We start from the raw sequence: 26,884 nt of genomic DNA on the forward strand, positions 1-26,884 counted from the left end.
TAACATGATAGAAATGTTCTACACATGTGATGCCCCATACAGCAGGCACTATTCACAACATTTTTTAGCCTAATTCTTCTATCTTGCTTATTTCACATGCTAATAGTAGCTATGCCCATTTCAAAAACTTGTTGATAACCTCCACCACAAAAGGTGCAAAAATGCTTCCCATGCAAAGATGGTTCAACATATGCAAATCAATAAATGTGATACACCACATTAAAAATAAAGACTAAAAATCATATGATAATCTCAAGAGATGCAGAAAAAGCATTCCACAAAATTCAACATCCTTTCATGATAAAAACTAAACAAACTGGGTACAGAAGGAAGGTACCTCAACATAATAAAGGCCATATATGACAAGACCACAGCTAACATCATAGCTAACATCACATAAGTGAAAGCTTTTCCTCTAAGATCAGGAAAAAGACAATGATGCTCACTCTTGCCACTTTTATTTAACACGGTATTGGAAGTCCTGGCCAGAGCAATTAGGCAAGAAAAATAAATAAAACGTATCAAAATTGGAAAGGGAGAAGCAAAACTTTCTATTTGCACATGACATGATCTTAAAGACAGAAAACTCTTAAAGACTCTACTCAAAGCTGTTAGAACTAATAAACAAATTCAGTAAAGTTGAAGGATACAAAATCAATATACAACGATCAGTTATGTTTCTATAAATTAACAATGAACTACTGGAAAAAGAAAGAAAACAATCCCATTTACAACAGCATCAAAAAGAACAAAATACTTAGGAATAAATTTAACCAAGGAGGTGATAAAAATGGAAGATACATAATAAATGGAAAGATACTCCATGTTGATAAATTAGAAGAATATTGTTATTATGATTAGCATTGTTAATACTATGATTACTAGAGTCCATACTATCCACGAGATCTGCAGATTCAATGTAATCCCTATCAAAATTCCAATGATCTTTTTCATAGAAACAGAAAAAAACAATCCTAGAATTCACATGCAATCAGAAACAACCCCAAAAACAATCTTGAGAGAAAAGAACAAAGCTGAAGGCATCACACATCCTGATTTCAAACTATATTACAAAGCAAGAGTAATCAAGACATGATGGTATTGGCATAAAAACAGAGACACAGATCAAGAGAACAGACTGGAGAACCCAGAAATAAACCCATGCAAAGTCATCCCTCAGTATCTGTGGGAGATTGGTTCCAGAAACCCCCGAGGACACCAAAATCCACGGATGCTCAAATGCCATATATAAAATGGTCTAATACAAGGAATACAGTTGGCCCTCCTTTCACATCCGTGGATTCAACCAACCAGTTGCAAAACCTACGGATACAGAGGGCCAACTGTACATGGTCAACTAATCTTCCACAAAGGAGCCAAGAACATGCAATGGGAAAAGGATAATCTCTCCACTAAATGGTGTTGGGGAATCTAGATAGCCACAAGCAAAAAAATGAAACTGGATCCCTATCTTATACCACACATGAAAATCAACTCAAAACAGGTTAAAGAACTGAACATAATACCTGAAGCCATAAAATTCCCAGAAGAAAACACAAGGGGTAAGCCCCTTTTCATTGGTCTAGGCAATGATCTTCTGTATTTAACACCAAAAAGAAAGGAAAAGCAAAAGTAAACAAGTGGGACTACATCAAACTAAAACCTTAAGCACAGCAAAGGAAACAGAATGAAAAGGCAACCTACAGAAGGAGAGAAAATATTTGCAAACCTGATATCTGATAAGGGGTTAATAACCAAAATATACAAAGAATTCATACAACGCAAACAGAAAAAAACAAAAGGGCAAAGGATGTGAATAGACATTTTTGCAAATAAGACATCCAAATGGCTAACAGGTATCTGAAAAAGTGCTCAACATCACCACTAACCATTGGGGAAATGCAATTCAAAACCACAATGAGATATCACTACACACCTGCTAGGATGTCTATTATCAAAAAGACAAGAGGTGATAAGTGCTAGTAAGGATGCAGAGACAAGGAAACCTTTGTACACTGTTGGTGGGAATGTAAACTGATACGGCCATAACAGAAAATAGTATGGAGGTTCCTCTGGAAGTCAAAAATAGAACTACCATATGATCCAGCAATTCCACTTGTGAGTATATATCCCAAGGAAACTAAATCACTATGTCAAAGAGATATCTGTACTCCCATGTTCATGCAGCACTATTCACAATGGCAAAGGTATGGAAACAACCCGAGTGTCCATCAACAGATGAGTGGATAAAGAAAACTGGGGAGGGGAGGTGTGTACGTATGTATGTGCGCATGTACTTAAAAATAATGGAACATTATGTAACCTTAAAGAAGGAAATCCTGCCATTTGCAACTATATAGATGAACATGGAAGGCATTACGCTATGTGAAATAAGCCAGAGAAAGATAAATACCGCATGGTATCACTTATATGTGGAATCTGGGGGGGGTGGGAGGGGGGAGGCAAACTCAGAGAATAGAATAGTGGCTGCCAGGAGTTAGAGGGTGGGGGAAATGGGGAGAGGTTGGTAAAAGGGTGCCAACTTTCATTATTAGACGAATAAGGTCTGAGATTTTCATGTATAACATGGTGAATATAAGTGATAATACTGTACTGTATAACTGAAATTAATTTGCTGAGAGAGTAGAACTCAGGTGTTCTCACCAAAATAAAAAAAGGTAAATATGTGAGGTGATGGATGTGTTAATTGACTCAACTGTGGGAATCCACTGACAATGTATACCTATATCAAATGATCACATTGACACTTTAAATGTATTACAATTTTATTTGTCAACTATATCTCAACAAAACTGAGGGAAAAAAGCTTCCCAAAATGAAAAGCACTACATAAATATAAAGTGATATTCAAAAACCTGTCTCTCTCAGTCATCCCTTTTGTTACCTTCTCAGTCAAAACTCTATTCCTGTGTAATCTGCATGTATTGGTATTATAACAGTTCTATTAACTATAACAGTACTATGGAAGTCTCTTAAATTCATCTCCTTGTTTCAAATTTTCCTTCATCCTATCTAATTCACACTTACATGCAAAGTGAACATCTTCCTCTAACATCTCCTCCTTGCCATTCTCTATTTTTAATTTCACCACTCTCCTCCACCCATTTACCCAGGCTAGAAATCTTCCCAGTTTCCTAGTGCCCGTACCACATCCCATCAATTGTCTCATTTAATTGATTCTAATCCTACATTCCCTTACATCCATACTTCTCTGGATGTTTCCTATTGCTGCTGTAACAAATTATCACAGATTTAGTGGCTTAAACAACACAAATTTATTATCTTACAGTTCTAGAGGTAAGAAGTCCAAAATCAGTCTCACTGAGCTGAAAATCAACATGTCAACATGTCTTTGTTTCTTCTGTAGTCTGTTTCCTCATCTTTTCCAGCTTCAAAAGGCTATCCATTCCTTAGTTCATGGTCCCACATCAATCCAACTTCTGCTTCCATCATCACATACCTCCCTCTCTCTCCTGTCATCACATGGCCTTTTCTGACTCTGACCCTCCTGCTTCCTTTTATAATGACCCTTGTGATTACATAAGACCAATCCGTACAATCTAGAATAATATCTCCACATCAAGATCCCTATTTAAATCACATCTACAAAGTCCCTTTTGCCATGTAAGGTAACATTCACCTGGACATCTTTGCGGAGGCCATTATTCAGTCTACCACACCCTCCCCTTCAATTCTCAAGGCCACTGTTCTATTTCAGATCTCATTACCTCTCCTCTAGGCTTAAAAATAACTCATCTCTTCATGCCTAGTCTCTCTCTGCTCCCGTTATTTCTACAGACACGATAACCAAACTAATCCTCACTGTTCATTGATTATTACATGTTCCAAATTCACTCACTTCTCTTCCCTTTTTAGTAGTTATTCCAAACCTTCACAGCTTTCTTCAAGCTCACAACACCATTCTCAAAGTCTCTTCTTTTCTTTTTTAAAGCTGGAAGGCCCGCTTGGCCTCTCAGCCCAGGAGTCAGCCCTGATTTTTTTTTTTGTAAGATTGGCACCTGAGCTAGCATCTGTTACCAATTCTTTTTCCTTCTTCTTCTTCTTCTTCTCCCCAACGTCCCCCAGGACATAGTTGTATATCCTAGTTGTAGGTCCTTCTGGTTGTGCTATGTGGGACGCCACCTCAGGAGGGCTTAGATGAGCAGTGCCATGTCCGTGCCCAGGATCCAAACAGGTGAAACCCTGGGCCGCCGAAGCAGAGAGCACGAACTTAACCACTTGGCCACGGGGCCGGCCCCTCAAAGTCTTTTCTTAACACCACTTTATTTCTATCTTGCAGAAAAAACAAAGATTATCATGCATGTCTCCTGGCTGCAAACTTAATCTGTATCTCCATCCACCTTACATTCCACCTGATCTCAGAGTAGAGGTGTTCCTTTTCCAAACCAAGGCTAACTCCTCTATAGTGCTATCAATCTCATATTCTCTAGATCCTTACTTCAAAGAGTATGGCCCACAAACTAGCAGCATCAGCCTCATCCGAGAACTTATCAGAAATGCTGTGTCTCAGGCCAAAACCCAGACCTTCTGATTCAGAATCTGTATTTTAATAAGATCCCCATTACAGTTTGAGATACACTATGCTAGGCTCCTCTAGGGTTACTCCATTACTTGTGACTTCAACTCTTTGATATCCATTTGCTATTTCCTTTCAAGGAATAAATAACTCGAGTCTCTAAGATTTTTAAAAACAGACAAGAAAAAACAAGCAAATGATGATACCTTGATATTTTATCTCTAGTTCTCCTTCCAATTACAGCCAAATTCTCATGCCCCCATATACTCCTCAAACCACTGGAATCTGGCTTATATCCTCACTGAAATTACTGAGGTAACCAATGACTTACCTTTGGCAGGGGGGAGAAAGAAAGAAAGAAAAAAATCACTATCTGTCATGACAATGTTGATCATGACACCCTTAAAAACATTTCCTAATGACTTCTACTACCTTTTTTTTCCTGATTATTTTCTCACTTCTATGGCTGTTTCTCAGTGCTCCTTAGTTCCTCTTCTTCATTACACTCATTCTCCCATAATAACTTAATTTACGCTTATGTGTGGCTTAAACTATTATCTAAACATTGATTAACCCCCAAAGTCACCCTCTCTCCTCCCAATTATCCAACATGCACCTTCAACACAATACAACTAAAACTATTAAGCTTTCTTTCCAAATCCACTCCCTTTCTCCTTAAACATACCCCATGATCAGGCATGGCAGCCACTGAAATAGCAGAAACTGTACACCAAGCCACTTACATGGTTATATATTTGGAAAGAAATGGGAATGAAAAGGACATAAAGGATCGCTTTCACATCGTCCTCTGTATGCCTCTCTACTGTTTCAAGTATTTCATATGTAAATTTTAAATATAAAGAGAGTATAGGTTAAAAAAAGCAATGCAATTGCATTGCAGAAAACTAAGAACTACAGAAAAGTTTAAATATGAACAAAACTGGAAATTATTACAAACCAAACTGTATGGTATGAAAAAACATTGTCAATTTCTTAATAAAAATGAAAAAGGTTGTACATATTTATTCTTACTCCAGTACTCCAACTGCTTAACTTCAAAGAATTAAATTTAGAAAATCATGAGTGCTTAAGAAAGACTAATTAGATAAAGAAAATACTACCAACATTAATGCATACGTTTTTCATAACAAAACATATTTCAAATGTTTCTTCAGGCACAGTATATGAGGAAACCAGTGTGGCCAATCATTACATGCATACTACAAAATAGGAGATTTCCTTTTTCTAGCCCCTAGGACAATAATGAATAATGAATAATTACACAGGCTCGTGTATAAGGGTCAACCAAAGCCATTCAGAATTTTTTTTGACACCAAAAATTAGACTCTGAGGGAAATAATTTTAATCAAAAAGTAAAACTAGGCATTTATGAAAAATTCACACCTAACATCATTTTGTGGAGAAAGAGTAAATGCTTTCCCTACCTGATGAGGAACAAGACAAGGAAGTCCAATCTACCATTTCTAATCAACACTGTACTTGGGATTCTAGTCTTTGCAACTAGGCAAGAAAAAGAAATAAAAGGTATCTAGACTGGGGAAAAAAGAAGGAAAACTATCTCTATTTGCAGATGACATAATCTTGTATATTGAAAATCCTAAGGAATCCATTAAAAACTATTAGAACTAATAAGTCAGCAAGATGGTAGGATACATAATCAGTGTAAAAAAATCTATTGTAGTTCTATATGATAGCAATAAACAATCAAAATGAAATTATGGAAATAATTTCCATTACAATAGCTTTAAAAAGAGTACCTAGGAATAAATTTAACAAAAGAAGTGCAAGGACTGTACCCTTAAAACTTCCAAACACCACTGAAAATATTAAAGAAAACCTAAATAAATGGAAAGATATTCTATATTTGTCTATTAGATGATTTAACATTATTAAGATGGCAATACAGGCATACCTCGAAGACATCGAGGATTCAGTTCCAGACCACCTCAATAAAGTATTTCAATAAAGCAAGTCATACAAATTTTTTGGTTTCCCAGTGCATATAAAAGTTATGTTTACACTATATTGTAGTATACTTACACTACACTATACTGTATTCTATTAAACGTACAACAGCATTATCTCTAAAAAAATTTACATACTTTAATTACAAATTCTTATTGCTAAGAGGTGCTAACCATCATCCAAGCTTTCAGCAAGTCGTAATCTTTTTGCTGGTGGAGGGTCTTGTAAAAATCACATTATCTGGGAAGCGCAAAACAGCAAACGCAATAAAATGAGGTATGCCTGTATGCCAAATTGATCTCCAGATTCAACGCAACCCCCACGAAAATTCCAGCTGCCGTTTTTGCACATGTTGGCAAGCTGACCCTAAAATTCATGCGGAAATGCAAAGGACCTCCCAAAAACACAAAGTCAAAATGATCTAAAAGAAAAAGTTGGAGGGGCCGGCCCTGTGGTTAAGTCCGCGCGCCCTGCTTCGGAGGCCCAGGGTATCGCCACTTTGCATCCTGGGTGCCGACATGGCACCGTTCATCAGGCCATATTGAAGCGGCATCCCACATGCCACAACTAGAAGGACTCACAACTAAAATATACAACTATATATGGGCAGATTTGGGGAGAAAAAGCAGAAAGAAGAAAAAGAAAAAGCTGGAGTACTCACACTTCCTGATTTCAAAAATCACTGCAAAGCTGGAATAATCAAAACTGTATAGTACTGGCATAAGGATACACATGTAAGTCATTGGAACAAAATTGAGAGTCCAGAAATAAACCCTCAAATTTATGATCAGTGGATTTTCAACAAGGGTGCCAATATAATCTGATGGAGAAAGAACAGTCTTTTCAACAAACGGTCTTGGGACTACTGAATAACCATTCAAAAGAAAGAAGTTGGAGCTCTTTCTCTCATCACACACAAAAATTAACTCAAAATAGATCAAAGACCAAGATATAAGAGCCAAAACTATGAAACTCTTAAAAGAAAATATAGGAACCAGTCTTTGTCATCTTCGATTAAGCAAAGACTTCTTAGATATGACACCAAAGCACAAGCAACAAAAGAATAAAATAAACAACTTCATCAAAACTAAAAACTTCTGGGGGCTGGCCCCGTGACCGAGTGGTTAAGTTCGCACGCTCGGCTGCAGGCGGCCCAGTGTTTCGTAGGTTCGAATCCTGGGTGAGGACATGGCACTGCTCATCAAGCCACGCTGAGGTGGCATCCCACATGCCACAACTAGAAGAACCCACAACGAAGAATATACAACTGTGTACTGGGGGGCTTTGGGGAGAAAAAGGAAAAAAATAAAATCTTAAAAAGACTAAAAACTTCTGTGCTTTAATGACCATCAACAAAGTGATACAACGGGAGAAAACATTCGCAAATTCAGTATCTGTACCACAATTTATTAACTGCTCCCCTATTCACAGTACTTACATTGTTCCCAGTTTTTTCATTAGATAGGCATTATTCATCCCATTTTACAAGTAGAAAGACTAGGGCTTAAACAGCGTAAGTGAATGAATTGCTTGCTATTGCTCTGCTACAAAAGCACTAGAGTTAGCACCTAAATCCACATCAGTATAATTTCTAAGTCCTTGCTTTTTCCTTTATACTACATATTTACCCAGCAAACCCAAGGCACAAGATCTGCCAACAGGATAGTTGTCTTTTGGTTGTTCTGTTGACACCTCATCCTAGAAATAACTTTCTTTTCTTCTTTTGATCAAAGTCCACAGATGACAACCCAGCAGTTACACGACTTGTCCAAAGTTACACTGTTAGAACGGCCTAAGCAGTTACGAACAAGTTACTTGGGGAAGACTCTGTTTCTTTGTACTAAATTAAAATGGACTCTCCTGAAGAGTTCCTCTCTCTAGGAGAGGGAGAAACGTCACAAGTCATATTAAGGGACTTGTACCCAGAATATATAAAGAACTCTTAAGATTCAACAGTAAGAAAACAATTTGATTTTAAAACAGGCAAATGATTTGAATAAATTTTCTCCAAAAAAAATATACAAATGGCCAATAAACACCTGAAAAGAAGCTCAACATCATTAGTCACTAGGGAAACGTAACTCAAAAGCACAATGAGATACCACTTTAAACAGCAGGACAGCTATCATCAAAAAAGACAACTATTGTCAAAGATGTGGAGAGATTGGAACCCTCATATGTTGCTGGTCAGAATATAAAAATGATGCAGCCACCTTGGGAAACAGTTTGGTAGTTCCTTAAAATGTTAAACATACAATTATCACATGACCCAGAAATTCTGCTAAGTATATACCCAAGAGAAACAAAACATATCTCCATGCAAAAGTTGTACACACACGTTCATAGGAGCATAATTCACAATAACAGCCAAAAAGTACAAACAACCCAAATGTCCACCAACTGACAAAAAAAGGTGGTATATATCCATACAATGGAATACTACTTGGCCATAAAAAGGAATGAAGTACTGATACATGCTACAACATGAATGAACCTTAAAAACATTATGATTAAGTAAAAGAAGCCAGTCACAAAAGACCATGAATTGCATGATTCCATTTATATGAAATGTCCAGAATAGGCAAATCCAGAGAGACAGAAAGTAGACTGGTAGCTGCCACAGACTTGGGGAGAGACTATTAATAGGCCCTGAGTTTCATTCTGGGGTGATTAAAATATTCTAAAATTAGTGGTGATGGCTACATAACTCTGTGAATCTACTGAAGACCACTTACCGTACCATTTAAAATTGTACGTTAATGTGAATTATATCTCAAAAAAGATGTTATTTTAAAACTAGAAAAAACAACAAATCTGAAATGTTTTGTGTTTATTCTAAAAGCATACTTCCTTTCCTTTATGTTCCTATGCAACATTAAAAGTTAAAAAAATAAAAGACACATGGCTGACTTTTTGCAGATCTGCTCAGGCAAACAAGTTCTAGTCCACTGAACATATAAACTGTTTGTCTTCATGTTTCAGTGAACCATGCCCTGAGATATGTTTTTGAAAAGAGAAAAAGGAAAGATGATGAGAAGAGTAGAGGGAGGGCTTGATACTTGATCTGCACAAAGGCACATACGTTTGATTGCTCTAGCTCTAGTCATTATGAATTTACTCATAGGCCAATATCAGACCCTGTTAAGAGGATTTTTTTTAAGTTCTGAGCTGCTGGATATTTTCTTACCCAAATCAACTTACTATCATTTGCTGGCCATCTATTACCTATCACATGCTGTGGTAGGTGCTTAATAGACACTAAGACTGAAAAAAGAACCTCATGAGAGTTAAAACCCAGTGGCTGAAGTAAAAACAAAATATTAGGGAAATTCTCACCGAACTATGCAAGCCAGAATAGAATAAGTCCAAGTATTTTGGGGGGGCAGGGGGTGGGGGCGGGGGGGGAGTCCATGCAGAATTCCATACCCAGCAAAAATATCTTTCAAAAATGGAGACTTCTTCAGACAAACGAAACAGGGGACCTGCATTATAAGAAATGTTCAATTCCTCTGCCCAGATGAAAATACTACAGTGAAAGTTGGATCTACACAAAGAAATGAGAAGTGCTTGAAAAGGTATATATTAAAAAGATATAAGTGACTTCTCTCATTTTTTAATCTCATGTCTATATATAATACACAGAGTCATAAATACGTAAAAATGAAACGTGACAAAAATAATACAAAAGAGAAGAAAATGGAAGTATGCTCTTGTAACGTTATACATGAATGTAGACTGTGATGAATTGAAGATGTGTTTTATAAAACCAAGGAGAAAATCTTTGTGACTGTGAGGCAAAGTTTTTGCAGGTCACAAAAAAAACACAAATTATAAAAGAAAAAATTGCTAAACTGGATTTCATCAAAATTTAAAACTTCTGTTCTTCGAAATTACTGTTAAGGAAAGGCAAGCCACAGACGGAGAAGAAACATTTGCAAAACGTGTATTTGATAAAAAGCTTGTATCCAGAATATGTACAGAACTCTTACAACTCCTAAGACAAACCACCCAATTCATAAAGAATAGGGACAGCACATTTAAAGAGACTTCACAAAACATATAAAGAACAAATAAGCAAAGGGAAAGGTACTCAACATTATCAATCATCAGGGAATTGCAAATAAAACCACAATGATATACCACTACACATCCACCAGAACAGGTAAAATCAAAGACTGACAAAAACTAAGTCTTAGGATGTGAAACAACTGGAATATTCGTACTCTGCTCAGCAGAATGCAAAATGGTACAGCCATTTTAGAAAGCAGGCTGGCATTTTCTTCTAAAGTCAAATATTCACTTACCATACAACACAGCAATCCCACTCCTAGTTTACTCACAAGAAATTTAAAACAAAAATCTCTATTCAAATGTTTACAGCAGCTTTGTTCATAACAGCCAAAAACTGGAAACAACTCAAATGCTCATCAACTGGGTCAACAGATAAGCAAATTATGGCATACTCCATACATGGAATACTACTCAGCAATAGAAAGGAACAAACCACTCAACATGCCACATCAATGAATCTCAAAAGTATGCTAAGAGAAAAGCAGACACCAAAGAATACATACTGTATAATTCTATTTACATGAAGTTCAAGAAAGGTAAAACTAATGTGATAAAAAGCAGATTAGCGGTTGCCAAAGATCACAGGTAGGAGAAGGAGATAAACTGCAAAGGGGCACAGGGGACTTTTTGTGGCGATGGAAATGTCCTTTATCATGATTGTGGTGGTGGTTACACAAGTATATCTATCTGTCAAAACGCATTAATTGTGTACTTAAAAACTGTGAATTATATCCTATGTAAATTATACCTCAATAAAACTTGTTTTTTAAAAAATGAATGAATGAAATATGACCAATGCACCTAAAAGTGGGGGGAAGTGTGGGGAGGACCACTCTAATTAATGCAAGCCTGGATGTAAAAGGCATTCATAAAAGTGATCTCACTACTAAAGGCGTTAGGAGAAATCACTTCTGGATGAGATTACTGAAGGCTTCATAGATAACATGACACCTGAACTATGATTAGAAGAACAGGCAATTAGGATTGGCCAATTGAGGCAAGGGCATAAACTAAGGTATAAGGGCTTACAACTGCATGTTTTTAAAATAGTAAGGAGTCCAGTTTGTATTGTGATCAGCACATATGGTAAGAAATAAGGGTAGTTTTGATCAGTCTGGAGTGGGGAATCTTAAGTGCCCAGTTCAAGAATTTGATTTTATAAATAAATTTTATAGAAAAATGACAGAACCAGAGTGGTATTTTAAGATTAATTCGAATGCAGAAAACAGAAGAGGCTTGAACAGGAAAAGTCCCAAAGCTAGCTGACCCAACAATAAGGACGTAAGCTAAGGAGTCTTAACTAAATAAGAGTGGACTAAAGACCACTGCAAAAGGACAGACAAAACAAGCAATTCATTACAAGTGGGGAGGGAGAAGAGATAAGACTTATTGAAATTTTGGCACTGGGTGTCTGGGAGAAACTACTGCTACTTAAAATGTGCCTATGTGCAAATCAAAAACTTCTTAAAACAAAACATTACATACACAAGATTAAAAGACAAACTCATGACAAATACTTGCTAATGCTACTAAAAAAAACAGTTAATGTTTCCAATACACAAAGAGCTCTTATAAACTAACAAGAAAAACAACAATCAGAAAAATGAATCAAGAAACTAGAACATCCAATAAACGGATGAAAATAAATTCAACCTTATTACATATTAGAGAAATGCAAATGAAAAAAATAATGGGATATTTGACAACTCCAAGTGATGATCGGACTGAGGAAATGGGCACTCTCACACTGTTGGGAAATATTAATTGGTAGAAGATTTCTTAAGGGCAATATGACAGTATATTGAAATTACAAATGTGTATACCATTTTTGACCCCAAAAATTTTACCCCTGGGAAGTCCAATCGAGAGGAAAGAATGGGACAAATGCAAATAAAAAACATCTGCAACAGATACACACACATTGCAAAAACAAAAATAAAAAAACTAAGTCTAGCAAAATGGACTTGGCCAAACAAGTTATAGTATATCCATACAACAGAATACTAGGAGTCGGTAGAAAAAATATACACCATGTAGTAAGGGTACAAAATAGCATTGTAATATGTTCCTATTTATGTAAAATCTTATGCCCTTATGCACATATGCATACAGAAATCCAGAAGAATGTTCATCAAAATGTCAAGGGTGATCATCTCAGGAGGGTGGGTTCAGGGGATTTGAAATCTCTTACACTTTTCTGTACTAACTGTAATTTCTACCATGAGCCTCTATTATCTTTGCAAACAGGTGAAAAATAATGAAGAGAAATATCAGAAATGACTCCAAGACACCTGAAATAATTAATTAAATGTTAGACAAACTAAGTCTGGAGTGTCAATAAAATATCTCAGTGAAAGTGCCCCTCTGCAACTGAAAATGCAGAAAGAGAAAAGTGGGGAGGCATGCAGCCTATTGACTACCTTTAGTTTTCAGTTCCTCTCACTACCTTTTCATTTCCATTTTATGTAAATTCCAGTTTTTAACCTAGATTTTATCCTCTAATCTACATTCATTTTATTTTCCAAATATATTAAGAACACTAGATTCTCCCACAATATAGATGTGCAGAAATTCAAGGAACAAAAATCACTGCAAACAAGAAATACTCCTGGTTCCAGGTGATACTTCTGCTTCCAACATCCACTTTAAAGTCTACAAATATCTAAATATGAAACAAAGCCAACCAAAAACAAAAATAACAAAAACTTAAGCGATATTCATAGAAAAAGAGAAAAGAGTAAAATGATCTTAAATATGGATATAAGCAATATTCTCAACTGGCTTTTCAGAAATAGCTACAATTTTTCAAGGTTAGGAAACAAGAGCTTGACATACAGTCTACTTGGAAAATTCTTACCAAGAAGAACGGATCACTTATCCTGATCAGGACAAGAGAGTGCAAATATAAACACTAGAACTGAATTTATTCTATTCACACTAAAAACGACTCCCAGCATCCTCAACTAATCCAGTAAAGCAGACGCTAGAACAGAGAGGTTCTTAATTTTTCTCCTTATAAATTAAAACAATTACTTCCCCCATCCTAGAGCACAGGTGAACCAAAATAGCAAGCAAGTGTAGAGATATAATCGGTACCTGTGCAAAAGCTGGTTTTCATTAATCTATGGAGAAAAATGCTATTTAAATTAATTCAACCACTAAAAAATACACATTGGAATCTGTCCTCTGGGAGCTCAAAATCTACCAGGGAAAACAGAAATGTAGCCAGACAAATAATTAGAATATTAAGTAAAATTTTTAAAAGCTCTATAACAAAGATAAAGCAAACTGCTGTAGGAATATAAGAAAAGGAATTAGGAGCCTGCCCAGTGGCTGGCGTAGTGGTTAAGTCTGCGCGCTCAGCTTTGGTGGCCCAGATCCCAGGTGCAGACTTCGGTCGTCAAACCACACTATGGCGGCATCCCACATACAAATAATAGATGAAGACTGGCATGGATGTTAACTCAGGGACAATCTTCCTCAAGCAAAAAGAGGACGACTGGCAAAGATGTTAGCTTAGGGCCAATCTTGCTCAAAAAAAAAAAAAGAAAAGGAAGTAACTTGTTCTAGATGAGTGAAGAAAGGGTCTCAAGATGGTAGAATTTGGGCTGGGTTTTGAATGCAACGCTGGAGGCACAGAAGGGAAAAAAGGTCATTTCAACCTAAAAGAACATCAATAGTAAAAATATAGAGAAATAGAAGTGCCTCTAAAAATACCATTCTGATAGAATGGGGCCAGATCATAAAAGGCATTACCTGATGATGCATTAGTAAGTTGAGACTTAATTCTATATAATGGAAGTGACACAATCTAACCAAGATTTTAAGAATACTCTCCTAAGAAAGAATGAACTAGGGAGAAAAGAATGGATGAACAGGGAAGAAAAGAATGATAAGAGGGAGTCTAAAAATGAAGGCCTGAACTAAGATGCTAGAAATGGAAATGGGATAAATATTAGTGTTAGAACAAACATGTGGTAAGGACTGAGTAGACATAAATGTCAGGTAAGGTTTGGTCAGAGAAGGAGCAAAACACAAAGACATCTTGAGAATGAAAGGCGTGATTACAGATTTGGAGACTTAAGACAGTTCACCTAAATTTCCGTCCCTTCTGAGTGTCCCGCATTTATTCTAGTACCCTATATTTTTGACACATTTTAAAAGCATTTAAGAATTCCATTCATCTAAGGATACTCATAACTTACATCTATTAAGTACATATCAAATCACTAGCATTTTATGAGTGATAAGAGCTTTTTTTTAAAGTATGGAATGTCTTCATTTTATATATTTTTGAATACTGATTTTTAGGACAAAACACTAAAGAATCCACAACAGAGGTATCCTATATCATATGCAAGTGAATACTAGTAAGTTCACTTATTTACATCTAGTGTCCATCCATTTTCAGATTCTCAGGGTCTCAATATTATTCCATAATGGAGGCTTCTGCTGTTTCTTGGTGGAACAGAACTACCACAGGTTCAGAAACAGAACCAATTATATTTAACAATTTATTGTATGGATTCTAACTGATCTGACATGAATGACTTTAGATCAAGATATCCCACCGCCAAACAATCATCAATAACTAAAGGTAACTCCTGCCTTCAAGAAATGTTTTCAGCCTCATACTCACAAAACCTACAAATTAATAAAGACAAAATGAGCTAAAAGAATCTAAAAGAATTCATTTTTTTAAATCCTCAAAATGCTGCAAAGATGGCCAGGAAATGGAAATTAATAAATAAATACCAAACAGGGATTGAAATTTAGCAAAAGAGATCATTACCTGAGGTGGTCAGCTCCCCTGAATGCCAGGTGAGGTTCAATGCAGCACAGTATCAAGAGCATGTACTTCGGAATCAGCCCAGGGTTTGAATCCAAGCCAACCATGGAACAAATCACTTAACTTTTGAGAGCTTCCATTTCCCAATCTACCAGCAGGAATATCTCCGACTACCACGTAGGTTTTGGGGGTAAATGTGTACTTATCAATGCCTGGCACATAGTAGAACCCAAATGTCAGTACCATTCTCTGCCTTTCCTCAACAGTCCCTCTCTTCAGTACAGCCTCACGTTTACTATAGGGCCAATCAACAAAAGTATGTGTCTTCACGTACCCCAACAGTCAACTGGTAAAGAAAATATGGTAAACCAGTTAGAAAGGAGAAAAAGAAAAGCTAAGAAGGGACTGATGAAAAGAAAAGCAGGAGCAGAGGACTGAAGATTCAGATGAAGGCAAAGAGCAGGTGAAGCAGAAGTCAACAAAATGGAGAGGATTTATCCTAGCAACTAACACTGAGAAAAATCTTCATGCCATGGTTTCAACACTATTTTGAACGTGTACGCATTTCCTTAAAAATATCTACGCTGACAATCCATTAATACATAAGCTCCATGTGGGCTGGAAAAAGATCACACTGCTATTTCCTACAGCACAACACATAGTCTATATATGAAATACTTACGTAATCCAGGCCCACAATAATATTTCATATGCTCAGTAAACTAAACTCCACCATCTCTTCATTTACCCATTCAACAGTTATTCGTAGTCTACTTGTGCCAGATACTATGCTGAGCACTAGGAATACAATGGTGGGCAAGACAGGCTAGTTGCCTTCACAGAGCTCACAGTGCAGCAGTCTATTCATTAAACAGCATGGGCCACCTACCACAATGACTAAAGTCTAAAAGTAAATAAAACTTTCTGCATTAATTTGGACAAGTGAGTTCAATTAATCGCTCCTAAATAGTAACAATACATTTGCTATATTTAAAAATCTTAAAGTTTTCCAATCAACTATTTTAGCTGTAAATTCTGGGCCCCACGTTTTAAGCAGGGTATTTGACAAACTAGATATAACGCAAAAATCTAAAATCCATACCTTATGAAAAATGACTTTTTTGGCCCAGAGAAGGAAAGACTCAGAAGACATGGCAACTATCTTTGCATTTTAAAGAGGCAGCATACAGGTTTGCCCTGTATCACTCCAAAGGGTTAAACCTGAACCAATGGGTAGAAGTTACATGGAGGCAGATTTCTGTTTCAGTATGAAGAATTCTAACAATTCAAGCTATTCGATAATAATTCAACCACGTTACACTTCTCTATAGTCTATAATGTTTCTATACAAAATACAAATTTTCATTTAATCCATGAAATAACCAAACAAAACAAATATTTTCCCTGTTAACGTTTAGGAAACTGAGTCTCCTCGTTAAACAGTGGGCAACGGAGGACTAGAACTCAAGTCCCGAATCTAATGGAAGAGGCTGTCTCAAAGTAATGTCTTCCCACCTCTAGATGTGTTCAGGCACACATCAAATGGCCAGCTGTCAGTAATGCTGGCCAAGATATTTTAAAGCTTCTTCCAAATCCAACCCTTTAGATACACTGGTGGGTCAATCTAACACCATGAAAAGATTCAGTAATGAACGGTCCTCTAGAATGCAAGCTTCCTGAGGGCAAGGAACTTGTCTTCCTTTACTGCTATATTCCAGTCCCTAAAACAGTAGCCAGCATATAATATACGCTCAATAATTATTTGCTAAATGGGAATAATCCTAATCATACACGCGACTACTACATAATATATACAAAATACACAGCACTATACTAAAAATTGCTATCTAAAGTCCTGAAACTTAACCAGTCTTCAAAAACAAATTCAGCTGCAAAATCTGCAAACATTCTGGCAAACCTGAACTATTTTAACTAGCAGTAAAATATATGGTTTTATAAAGGCTAAATTTGGTGAAATGAGGTTTCAATGTTGATAGTCTTCGCATAAGGCATCAACCGGCATTTCAAGTGCGCTGGACCACTGTAAGGAAGAGATTTATACAGCTGTCTTGGTTTAAAGACAAACCCACACCCAGATCTCTACTCGCATCACATCTTTACATTCACCAGGGTGACGCTTCAAAGAAATCTGCTAATTTTACAGGTCCACATACTATACTGAGATTCAACATAACTCATAGTTACACGTACTCAGCTTCAGCTGGGCATTACTGAAAACTAACACCAATAGGAAAAACAACACCAATGCAAACGTCACTTTGTAACACCTCAACTACAAGGCCTAGAATTTCCAAACATCTCAAGGAACATAAGAACCTGCAAAACACTCAAAAGTCATTTTTAATTCACTTGGCTTTAACACACAAGTATATATCAATGCCCACACTTTCTTTTGGAGAAAAGTATCACATAATAAACAAAACAGCTACATAAAGGATTTACTCCAACTTCACTAGACTAAATTATACCGTTTAAACATTTCTAAACGAAGATCCTCATATTTAAAGGTCTAGTTAACTATAAAGCGTGAATAGTAACTTAAAAAAATAATAGTAAACAGTTAACAGTGTAAATTTACTAAGCCACTCACTTGGTTACACTGGATTACAACAACCAGATTCTATTTATGTTATTAGCAACTGGGTGTCATCACAAACCAACACAGAAACCAAAATCTTGTCATTTTTTTCTACTTTTTAAAATTATGACTTTCAAATACCACGTAAAGACTATTCCACACAAGAACATCACAAACTGGGTCTCTCTCTTATCTCCAGAATTTGGAACTATAAGCTCCCACAGAAGCTTTTCACATACCACAAGAACACACTTACAGACGGGCTGCTTTTCCCATCGCTGTATGAATCATACGAAACATTTGCAACCCCTGTCTAACTGACATCGACACGTGATGCTGCTTCTCCTTCACAACACTTAGTCCCTGAACTGCAGTCCCTTCCGAAGTCTCCAACAACGGAACCTCTTCAGAGAGCTCCCAAAATGACGACAAATTAAACCCCCTCCAGGTTTGCCCGAAGCAAGCGTGCTGGAAAAGCAAAACGCAGCTGAAAGAAACCTGTTAATGCATCAACGCAACAAGTTCAAAACTTGGAACTCTTCCCTAGAACCTTCCCTGCCGGGCGGGGAGAAGAGCCCTGCCGGACCTGTTGCTTTGTCCCCGGCGCCCCGAAAGGTCCGGCAGCACCGGCGCGCGAAAACGCCTGGCGCCCGCGGCCCCCTCTGCGGAGCGGCCCCCGTCCCCGCAGCTGCCCTGGGCGGCTGGCGAGAGACGCTCCCCACTCGGCCCGCCTCCGGGGGACCTGGCGGCCGGCCACCGGCGCACGTGAGGCCGGCGGACTCACCTGAGGACCGGGCTGTAGGGGCTCCGGGAGCGGCGCCAACTGCTGCTGCTGTAGGGGCTGGGGGACACGTCGCCGCCGCGCTCGTAGGAACTGTGGCGGCTGTAGCTGGGGGAGCGGCGGCGGCTGTAGGGGCTCGGGGAGCGGGGGAGCCGCCGAGAATAGGGGCTGCTGCCACCTCCCGCCGGGCTGGGGGACTTGCGGCTCCTCAGGCTCTGCGAGGCCCTGTGGGACACCGGGCTGTCGTCCCGGCCGCCCAGCGGGCTCAGCGAGCGCTGCCGCCGCCTGTAGGCCTTGGGCTCGCTCTTGTCCTCCCGGTAGGCCTTGGGCGGCTCCTTGTAGGCCGAAGGCGGCTCCTTGGACGACTTAGTCCGGCTCCGGTGGCCCTTGGGGTCCCGGTCCTTGCGGCTGCTGCTGCTGCTGGACGTGGCCGAGGCGCTCTTCCGGCGGCCGCCGCTGCTGCTGCTGCTGCCGCTCTTGGCCGCCTCGGCCCGCTCCTCGCCGCTGTGGCTGTGGCTGTGGCGGCTGCGGGACTTGGAGGCCTCGCCGCCGCCGCGCTGCCCGTCCCGCCGCCGGTGCTCGCGGTGGCGCTCCTTGCTGCGGCCGCTGCTGCGGCGGCGGTCCCGCCGGGGCCTGCGCTCCGAGCCCTCCCCGCGCCGCTGGGTGCCGGAGGACGAGGCCGGACTCCCGCCGCTGCCCCCCGTTCCCCCGGCAGCCGTCGCCGCCGTTGCCGCGCTGGCCCCCCCCAGCAGCAGCCCCTGCTCGGACTGGGAGCTCACATCCTCGTATTCCACCAGCGGGGTCACACCCCCGCCGCTACTGGCACCGCCACCGCCGTCCTGCTGCGGCTGGGGCAGCGAGAAGACCCGACGCTTCTCCGCCTCCTGCCCGGCGCGGGGCCCGCGGCGCCGCTTCTGCCGCCCTCCTGGGCGCCTCTTGCCTCTCGCCAGCCGCTTGACCTCCAGAGGGGGGGCCCGGCTGAAGCAAGAGGAGGAGGCCGCGGCGGCGGCGGCTGCGGCGGCGGCCGTGCCGGGAGCAGCCAGGAAGAGCAGAGGCGGCGGGGGCGGCGGCGGTTGCAGGAGCTGCGGCTGCAGGAGCGGCAACAGCAGCGGCGGCTGCTGAGGGGACAGGAATCGCCTCCGCTTGCGGCGTTCCTCCAACTTCTTCTCCGCCCAGCTCAGGCCCCCGCCTCCCCCCAGCGCCGTGTCCGAGCTGCTCGGCATCGCCTAGAGCCCGCCGCAGAGCGCGGCGCGGGTGCGGCCTCCTCCGGCTCAGATCCCGGCCATCTCCCCCGCCGGAAACGGGAACGGCGGCGGCGGCGGAGGGACACCGAGCACAAGGGCCGGCCTGGAGCCGCGCCACGATAATCCGGGTCGGGACTCGGGTCCCTGGCTTCCAGGTCGCGGCGGGGTCCGCAGCGGCCTCCGGGCCTGACGGAGGCAGCAATCCGGGCGGCCGAGCTCGCGATCGCGTTCGTCGTCCTCGCCTCAGCAGCAAACACCCCAGATGCGCCGGGCGCTGACCTGCGGGGGAGTCCGGAGTCCTCCAAGTGCCCCCGCGGCGGGGGAGCGGCCTCGGCCGCGCTCTCGGCTCGGGCAGCGCAACGCGGAAGTACCACCTTCGTCGCCGCTTCACTCCATCGCGCCCCGACGCTGGGTGCGAGTTCAGGGGAGGAGAGTGGGCGAGACAACAACACGCCTCCGCCGCCTCCTCCTGCGCGTCGACGTCCTTCTCTGTGGTGGCGGCGACACACGGCGGGCGCCTCGGAAGTGGCCTGGGCCTGACAACAACTCCCGGCCTAGGGCCTCGCGCACTCTGCGGCCCGCAGGGACGGGCGGCGGGGCGGGGCAAGGCGGGGGCGACCGGGCTGCGGCTCACGGTTGGGGCAGCGAGTGTGCGGGGCTGGGCGGGGGGCTGTTTCCGGGGAGATGGGGGCGGGGGGCGTTTCTGAGTCTGTGGCGGTGGGTACGGGCCCTGACTTTCTTCTTCCTTCGCCGCCGCCGCCGCGAGCAGAGGTGGCGGAGCTGCCCCTTTTCTCCGCTCCCCCCCCTCCACGAGGAGGCTCCTAGTGTGCGCGGCCGGCCCGGCTCGCTCCTCCCCTTCCCTCTCGCTCCTCGTCAGGAGGAGGGAGGGCGACGGGACTCGCTGGTTGGGCCCTAACCTCCACAACCCCTCCTTCTCGCCTCGCTCTTTCGGCCTTTCCCCTCGGCCCCAACGCAAGGCTGGGGGCGCGCACGCACGTCACGCTCCGAGAAAGCCGAAGGCGAGTGGTGTCAGGGGCAAAGGAGGCGGGAACAAAGTTGCCGCGCACCGGCGTGCTCGCTCCCGCCAAGCGACCGGCGTCCGGACCGGAAGTGGCGTAACGTAGAAACGGCTCCACTTCCGGCGAAGGTGGGACTATGTGTGAAGAAGGGTGAAAGAAAGGAGAGGAGTCGTGCGCCGCCCACTCTTGTCGCTTGAGACTCTCGCAGTGGTGGCACGGCGGTCGTGCCTGTTGCTGGCGTCCAGGGCGCGATGCCGGCTCCGGCCCTTCGCGGGCGCCGCACCGCCTGCCTGTTAAAGGTCACGGCAAGAGCAAGAACCTGGAGACTCGGGAGTAATGCCGTTACTGGCCGCCTGGGCCGGGTCGTCACCCCTCGTTTGCTCTCAGTCGAGCTCCGGGGTTGGAACAGCTGCGAGAGAAGAGAGGGCACTCTGCAAAAGAGGGCGGAGGTGGCGTTAGCTTAAACCGTCTCACGGACACCCGAGTCCCAGGCCCTAGCTTAGGCTAAAACCACAGCGGAATCACAGTTTTGAGCTTTGAGAACACTGAAATTTACAAAAAGAAAAAAAAAAAAAAAAGCCTTAGATTAATCCGGGGAGTGTATGAAACATCAAAGGGACTGCTGAAAATCCCAGAATTATTACCAGCGGCCTTGAAGTCAAACATCTTGCTCAAATGAGGGCCGCCCTCTTGGCACTTCACCCACTTTCACCTTAATATCTAAACCTGTAGGGCTGCCAAACATAACCATTCACTGCCCTCGAGTCTCATTTCTTGCCTTACCCGAGCTTGCCTTTCACTTATAGACTGGACCCTTAGGATAATTAGATTAAAATCTGAATTGCTTGTTGGCTTTTAATATGGTTGAGAAGAAAAGCTAAGCCGTCCTGTCAATGGCTACATGTAGTCACCCCAGTTCAAGTTTATTTGTTCAGACCATCAGTTGGTCCTTAGTGGCTTTTTTTTCTTTTTTCTGAAGAAGATTGGCCCTAAGCTAACATCTGTGCCGGTCTTTCTCTATTTTGTGTGTGGGAGGCGGCCACCGCGTAGCTTGATGAGCAGTGCTAGGTCTGTACCTGGGATCTGAACCCAGGCACCTGGCCGCAGAAGTGGAGCACAGGAACTTAACCCCTATGCCATGCAGGTCATCACTTGATATCCGTCCATCATTCATGCTTTAGTGTAAATTTTAATTGGCTTGACATCCACTAACACTGTCTCAGACTGGACTGATCTAAGCTAAAAGCAGATTTCACTGAAAGAGTGAATACAAAGCGTGTTTGTTTGCTGAAGGATAAAGGAAGCAGCAAGGAAAAGGTAATCTTGAAGTCAAAGCTGTGCCCAGGAGGATAGGCGTGGGTGGACCACACAGTGGGACCTGCTGTGCAGCCAGAAGGAAGTGGTAAGGGCATTGGGAAACTGAACAGAAAAGTAAGGGGCAGGGCGGCTGAAACAAATTTCTCCTTGGCAGTTTTGCTGTGTGAAGATCCCATAGCCAGCCTCCTGCTGAAGACCGCTTAGCAAGTGGCTTTTTCCAAAAAGTAGGATCAACCTGCCCCATCATGCTACTTCGAAAAGCCTGGAGTAACAGAACAAGGAGAGCAAAATAAGAGGTTTGTCTGGCAGTTCCTCTCATCTATACCCAATTCCACTTGAGAATGTCATCTTCTGCCCTACACTTGCACAGAAAACTTGATCCATAAATGGATAGCTTCCGGTCCAGGTTGCAAATAGAAAACACGTACTAAAATATTTTTAGTGGGGTTCTGCCACCCACATCTTTCCACAAAGATCATGTCTTGGGGAGAATAGGGAGGAGAGGAAGAAATGAAGCATTTTGAGCTCCCCAAAGATACCTACCCACATGCATTGAAATACTAATAATTAATAGCGTCCAAACTCCAAAAAATGAGAAAGGCCTTTAAATTAGAAGCCATCTGTTTCTATAAGCTTGTCCACTTGCCATCATATAAAGAGATTTGAAATTGGTACTTGGGACTATATTTTAGTATTTTGATGTTTGCGTGTTATAATTTATTGTCTCCTGGTTAAAAAAAAAAGAGGTGGTAAGTTTTTTTGCTTTGTTTGTTTATCTAACAGGTTGCATCATACTATATCAGCTGTTCTTAAAGTGTGGCCTGAGACTAAAACCTTTTCAATGGATCATGTAATGCAGTCAAACTACTTTCATAATGATAATAACATGATTTGTCTTTATCATTCTCATTCTTTCATGAGTGTCCAATGGAGTTTTCCAGAAGCAACATGACGTGATGACATCATCGTTCTGAGGGCTAATGGAATGTGTGCTTGTGTGTTCATACGTTTTCTAGAATGTTCTGAGATCTTAGGTTTCTGAAATGTATAAACATTTCAAATATCTGCATAACTCAGTGAACCAATATTTTCCAAATGACTGGTATATGATGTTACAAAATCATGAGTAGAAGATTCATTCAAAGTGCAAAACAGACTGATGGGTTTTCATGTAACAGTGCAAAAAGTTCATAGATATGATTTCAGATTCCGCTTTACAACTAACCTTTAAGAAACTGCTGGGGAGTTTTGTTGTAATATCAAAAAATAACCGCAGTTAGGGGCTGGCCCCGTGGCCGAGCGGTTGAGTTCGCGCGCTCTGCTGCAGGCGGCCCAGTGTTTCATTGGTTCGAATCCTGGGCGCGGACATGACACTGCTCATCAAACCACGCTGAGGCAGCGTCCCACATGCCACAACTAGAAGGACCCACAACGAAGAATACACAACTATGTACCGGGGAGGTTTGGGGAGAAAAAGGAAAAAATAAAATCTTAAAAAAAATAAAAATAACCGCAGTTATCTGGAAAGGCTATTAAAAAACTCCCTCCCTTTTCCAACAGCATATCTTATTCATATATTTCCACCAAAACAACATATTGCAACCACTTTCACTTACATTAAACCAGCCAATAAAGAGATTTGCAGAAAGGTAAAACAATAATCTTCTGATTTTGTTTTGTTTTGTAAAGATAGTTACTTTCATTTGAATGGTTAGTTGTGTTAATATATGATAGGGTTATAGTTATTTTTAATGAATATTTTTAAATTTTCTCCATTTTTATTTCTAATAGCAATAGATATAACACATATAAACAAAAACTCTTTGTGGTCCTCAAAAATTTTTAAGACTGTAAAGGGATCTTCAGACCAAAACCTTTGAGAAATGCTATACAAAATCATTAAAATTCCAATTCTACCCTTCATGCTTCTAAGTGTACAAACAGTTCACGGATAGGCCATGCACTGTTGTTCCAGAATTATCCTCATAACTAGGAGTTTCTGCAGTGTCTTTCAACATTGTTCGTCCTTTAGAGGAGTTGGTTGTTTGACTTTCAATTAGGTTTTTTTCAGTCTTGAAAAAATTTAAGCTCGCCTTGTTTCAGCCCACTATTCTCTATCAGAAGGAAGAATATCAAACATTGTTGTTCAAAGAGAGAAAAGCAAACCTGAAACAATGGAACTTTTCAATTGAGTAATAAAAACATGTAGTGGCTAGTATTTACTTAGCACTTACTGGGTGTTGGGCTCTGTGCTAAGTGCTGTATATTTATTTTCTCGTTTAATTCTCTCAACAAGGCCTATAAGCAGGGTGTCTGTAGTCCTGGGTTTGCTTGGGGTGGTCCTGGCTTATGCCACTTGTTGAAGTATAATTATTCATAGTATCCCCTTTCCAATACATAAGTTTCCCAGTTTAGACATAAGGTATGTGATCACCCTACCTGTAAAAATTATTATCCACAGTTTACAAATGAAGAAACTGAGGCATAGAGAGATTGAACATCTTGCCCAGAGTATACTACTAGTAAATGTGGATCTGAGATCCCAACCCAGGTCTGTCTGGCTTTGTAGTCCAGTCTTTTAAGAATTACAAGATGTTTCACAGTGATATCAGCACTCCTGAGATTTATGTTGAACCCAAATATAGTAATATATTCTAGAATAAAAGAAAGTATAATGCAAAATTTATGATAAAATGTTAAGACCAATCTCCCTAGCAAAACTCTGGAGTGATAGATGTGCCTCTCTCACATTCATCTTTTACACAGTTCAGAGGCCCACACTTGCTATCAACCCTTTGCAGAAGAGCGATGCTCCCCTCCATGTGGGGTCAGGGGGAGATGGAGTTCTTGCTGATTCAGTAAAGCTGAAGGATACCTATTTATAGAACACGAATGGTGGACTAAACTGCTAGAGGCCTTCCTAATATGGATTCTCCCTGATCATAAGTAACAGAACACTGATTTCATTGAGGGGATAAATGTGCCTAGCTAAAAACTACATCTCTCAGCACTCCTTGTAGATGAAGGACATGACCATATTCTGCAATTCCGGCCAATGAAATGCAAGTGGAAGTTATTGGATGGGGCTTCTGGGAATGCTCCTTGAAATGGAAGGCCAATTCAGCTGACCTGTGCCTTTTGCCCTTCACGCTTACTTTTCTTTATGTCTGGAACTCAAATGCAATACTGGAGTTTGAGCAGCCATCTTGTGACTACAAAGAAACAAGCACATGCTAAAGATGGCTAGATGAAGGGAAACTCGAAGGGCCTGACTCCCTGAGGACATTGTGGATTTACCAAACCAACCCTGGTCTAAAAAAGATAAATAAAGCTGGTAATGTGTAAGCCACTGCTTTTTCCAATTTTACAACAGCTAAACTAAATTCCTAAATGTTACACTGTGACCTCATTCTCCCATCCCACTTCCATGATGGATATCATTAATTAATGACAGCAATCCTTCCTGCTTATCCTAAATATAGCCGTAGAATCCATCTCAACATAAGTGCTTGAAACTCACACTGCAGTAGATCAGCCACATCGCACAGCAGCTCAGGCTTGAGAAGGACACGGTCCAAGTGTGGTTCTGCAATCACCACCACAAGGGCAAATGATCAAGCAGGGACTATTCACAACAAGAGGATTTTGAGGCTGCTGGGTCTCCTTTCTCAGGAGGACCAGTATCCTTTCGTCTGGCACCAGGGCCCCATTTTGGTACCCCAGGCCATGGGGGCCCTCACTTCACTACCCTGTACTCCTTGGTCCCTTTCCCTGAGGATGAAGCCTTTCCCTCTGTGTCTGTCACCACTCAGGGCTCTCCTATAAGGTGCCTGCCCTTCAGGATGGGGGACAGAGGAAAGGGGAGAGCTAGGGAAAGAGAACCCTGGGGTTTGTACCAGGGCTTTGGGGATTAAATTCTTCATTCACTAAGGAAAGAATTGGAAACTCACAAGGTGTGGGAGCGGGGAGTTTGGAGGAACTGGTTGGAGGGAAGGGTAAGTTGAATAATGCTCTTGATTTTAATGCCCATGTCACTCATCACCTTTTTCTTAAGCCTGAGACGTACTCACACATACACACAAAGTAACATATTCCAGAATAAAAGGAAGTATAACATAAAATTTATGATCAAATTTTAAGATCAATTTCACTAGTAAAGCTGTGAAGTGAAAGACGTGCTGCTTCCATGCTCATCTTTTACACGTCTCGGAAGCCTGTTGCCAATAGGCACCAGCAGTGAAACTATTTCTCCTGCCTGTCCTGGAGCAATTTTTGTGATTATTTGGGGAATTGTTTGGCCCAAAACCGTAGTATTCACAAAACTAGAAAACCTGGCACAAAACTACGTGCTTTACAGTTATGCTGTACTATTTATGCCTTAGTTACAGAGATAAGTCAAGGCAATACATTGAATTATGTCAGAATTTAAAGGGAACGTAATTTGTTGGAATAAATATTTTGCTAATGTTTAATTTCACAGGAATATTTATGTACTCTTAGGAGATAGATATTCAGGACTA

The 26,884-nt window shown here is 41.4% G+C and overlaps 1 protein-coding gene and 1 long non-coding RNA gene across 3 annotated transcripts in view; one reads left to right on the top strand and one right to left on the bottom strand.

Annotated features, from left to right (window-relative positions):
- The window catches only part of CDK13 (cyclin dependent kinase 13), a 117,490-nt gene extending 96,673 nt beyond the window's left edge, over positions 1-20,817 (bottom strand). For both annotated transcript variants that reach the window (XM_044770787.2, XM_044770783.2), the window contains exon 1: positions 18,788-20,817. In XM_044770787.2, the coding sequence (XP_044626722.2) occupies positions 18,788-20,007 (1,220 nt within the window). In that variant the 5' untranslated portion in view covers positions 20,008-20,817. The remainder of the gene's footprint in view (positions 1-18,787) is intronic.
- Positions 20,818-20,886: 69 nt separating this feature from the next.
- On the top strand, positions 20,887-26,597 carry LOC139044654 (uncharacterized). Its single transcript, XR_011501728.1, has 3 exons — positions 20,887-21,346; positions 22,519-22,660; positions 23,148-26,597. It is a non-coding gene; the product is annotated as an uncharacterized lncRNA (long non-coding RNA).
- The last annotated feature ends 287 nt before the right edge of the window (positions 26,598-26,884 follow it).

This window comes from Equus asinus, chromosome 1, assembly GCF_041296235.1.
Source record: "Equus asinus isolate D_3611 breed Donkey chromosome 1, EquAss-T2T_v2, whole genome shotgun sequence".
In the NCBI taxonomy this organism is placed as follows: Eukaryota; Metazoa; Chordata; class Mammalia; order Perissodactyla; family Equidae; genus Equus; species Equus asinus.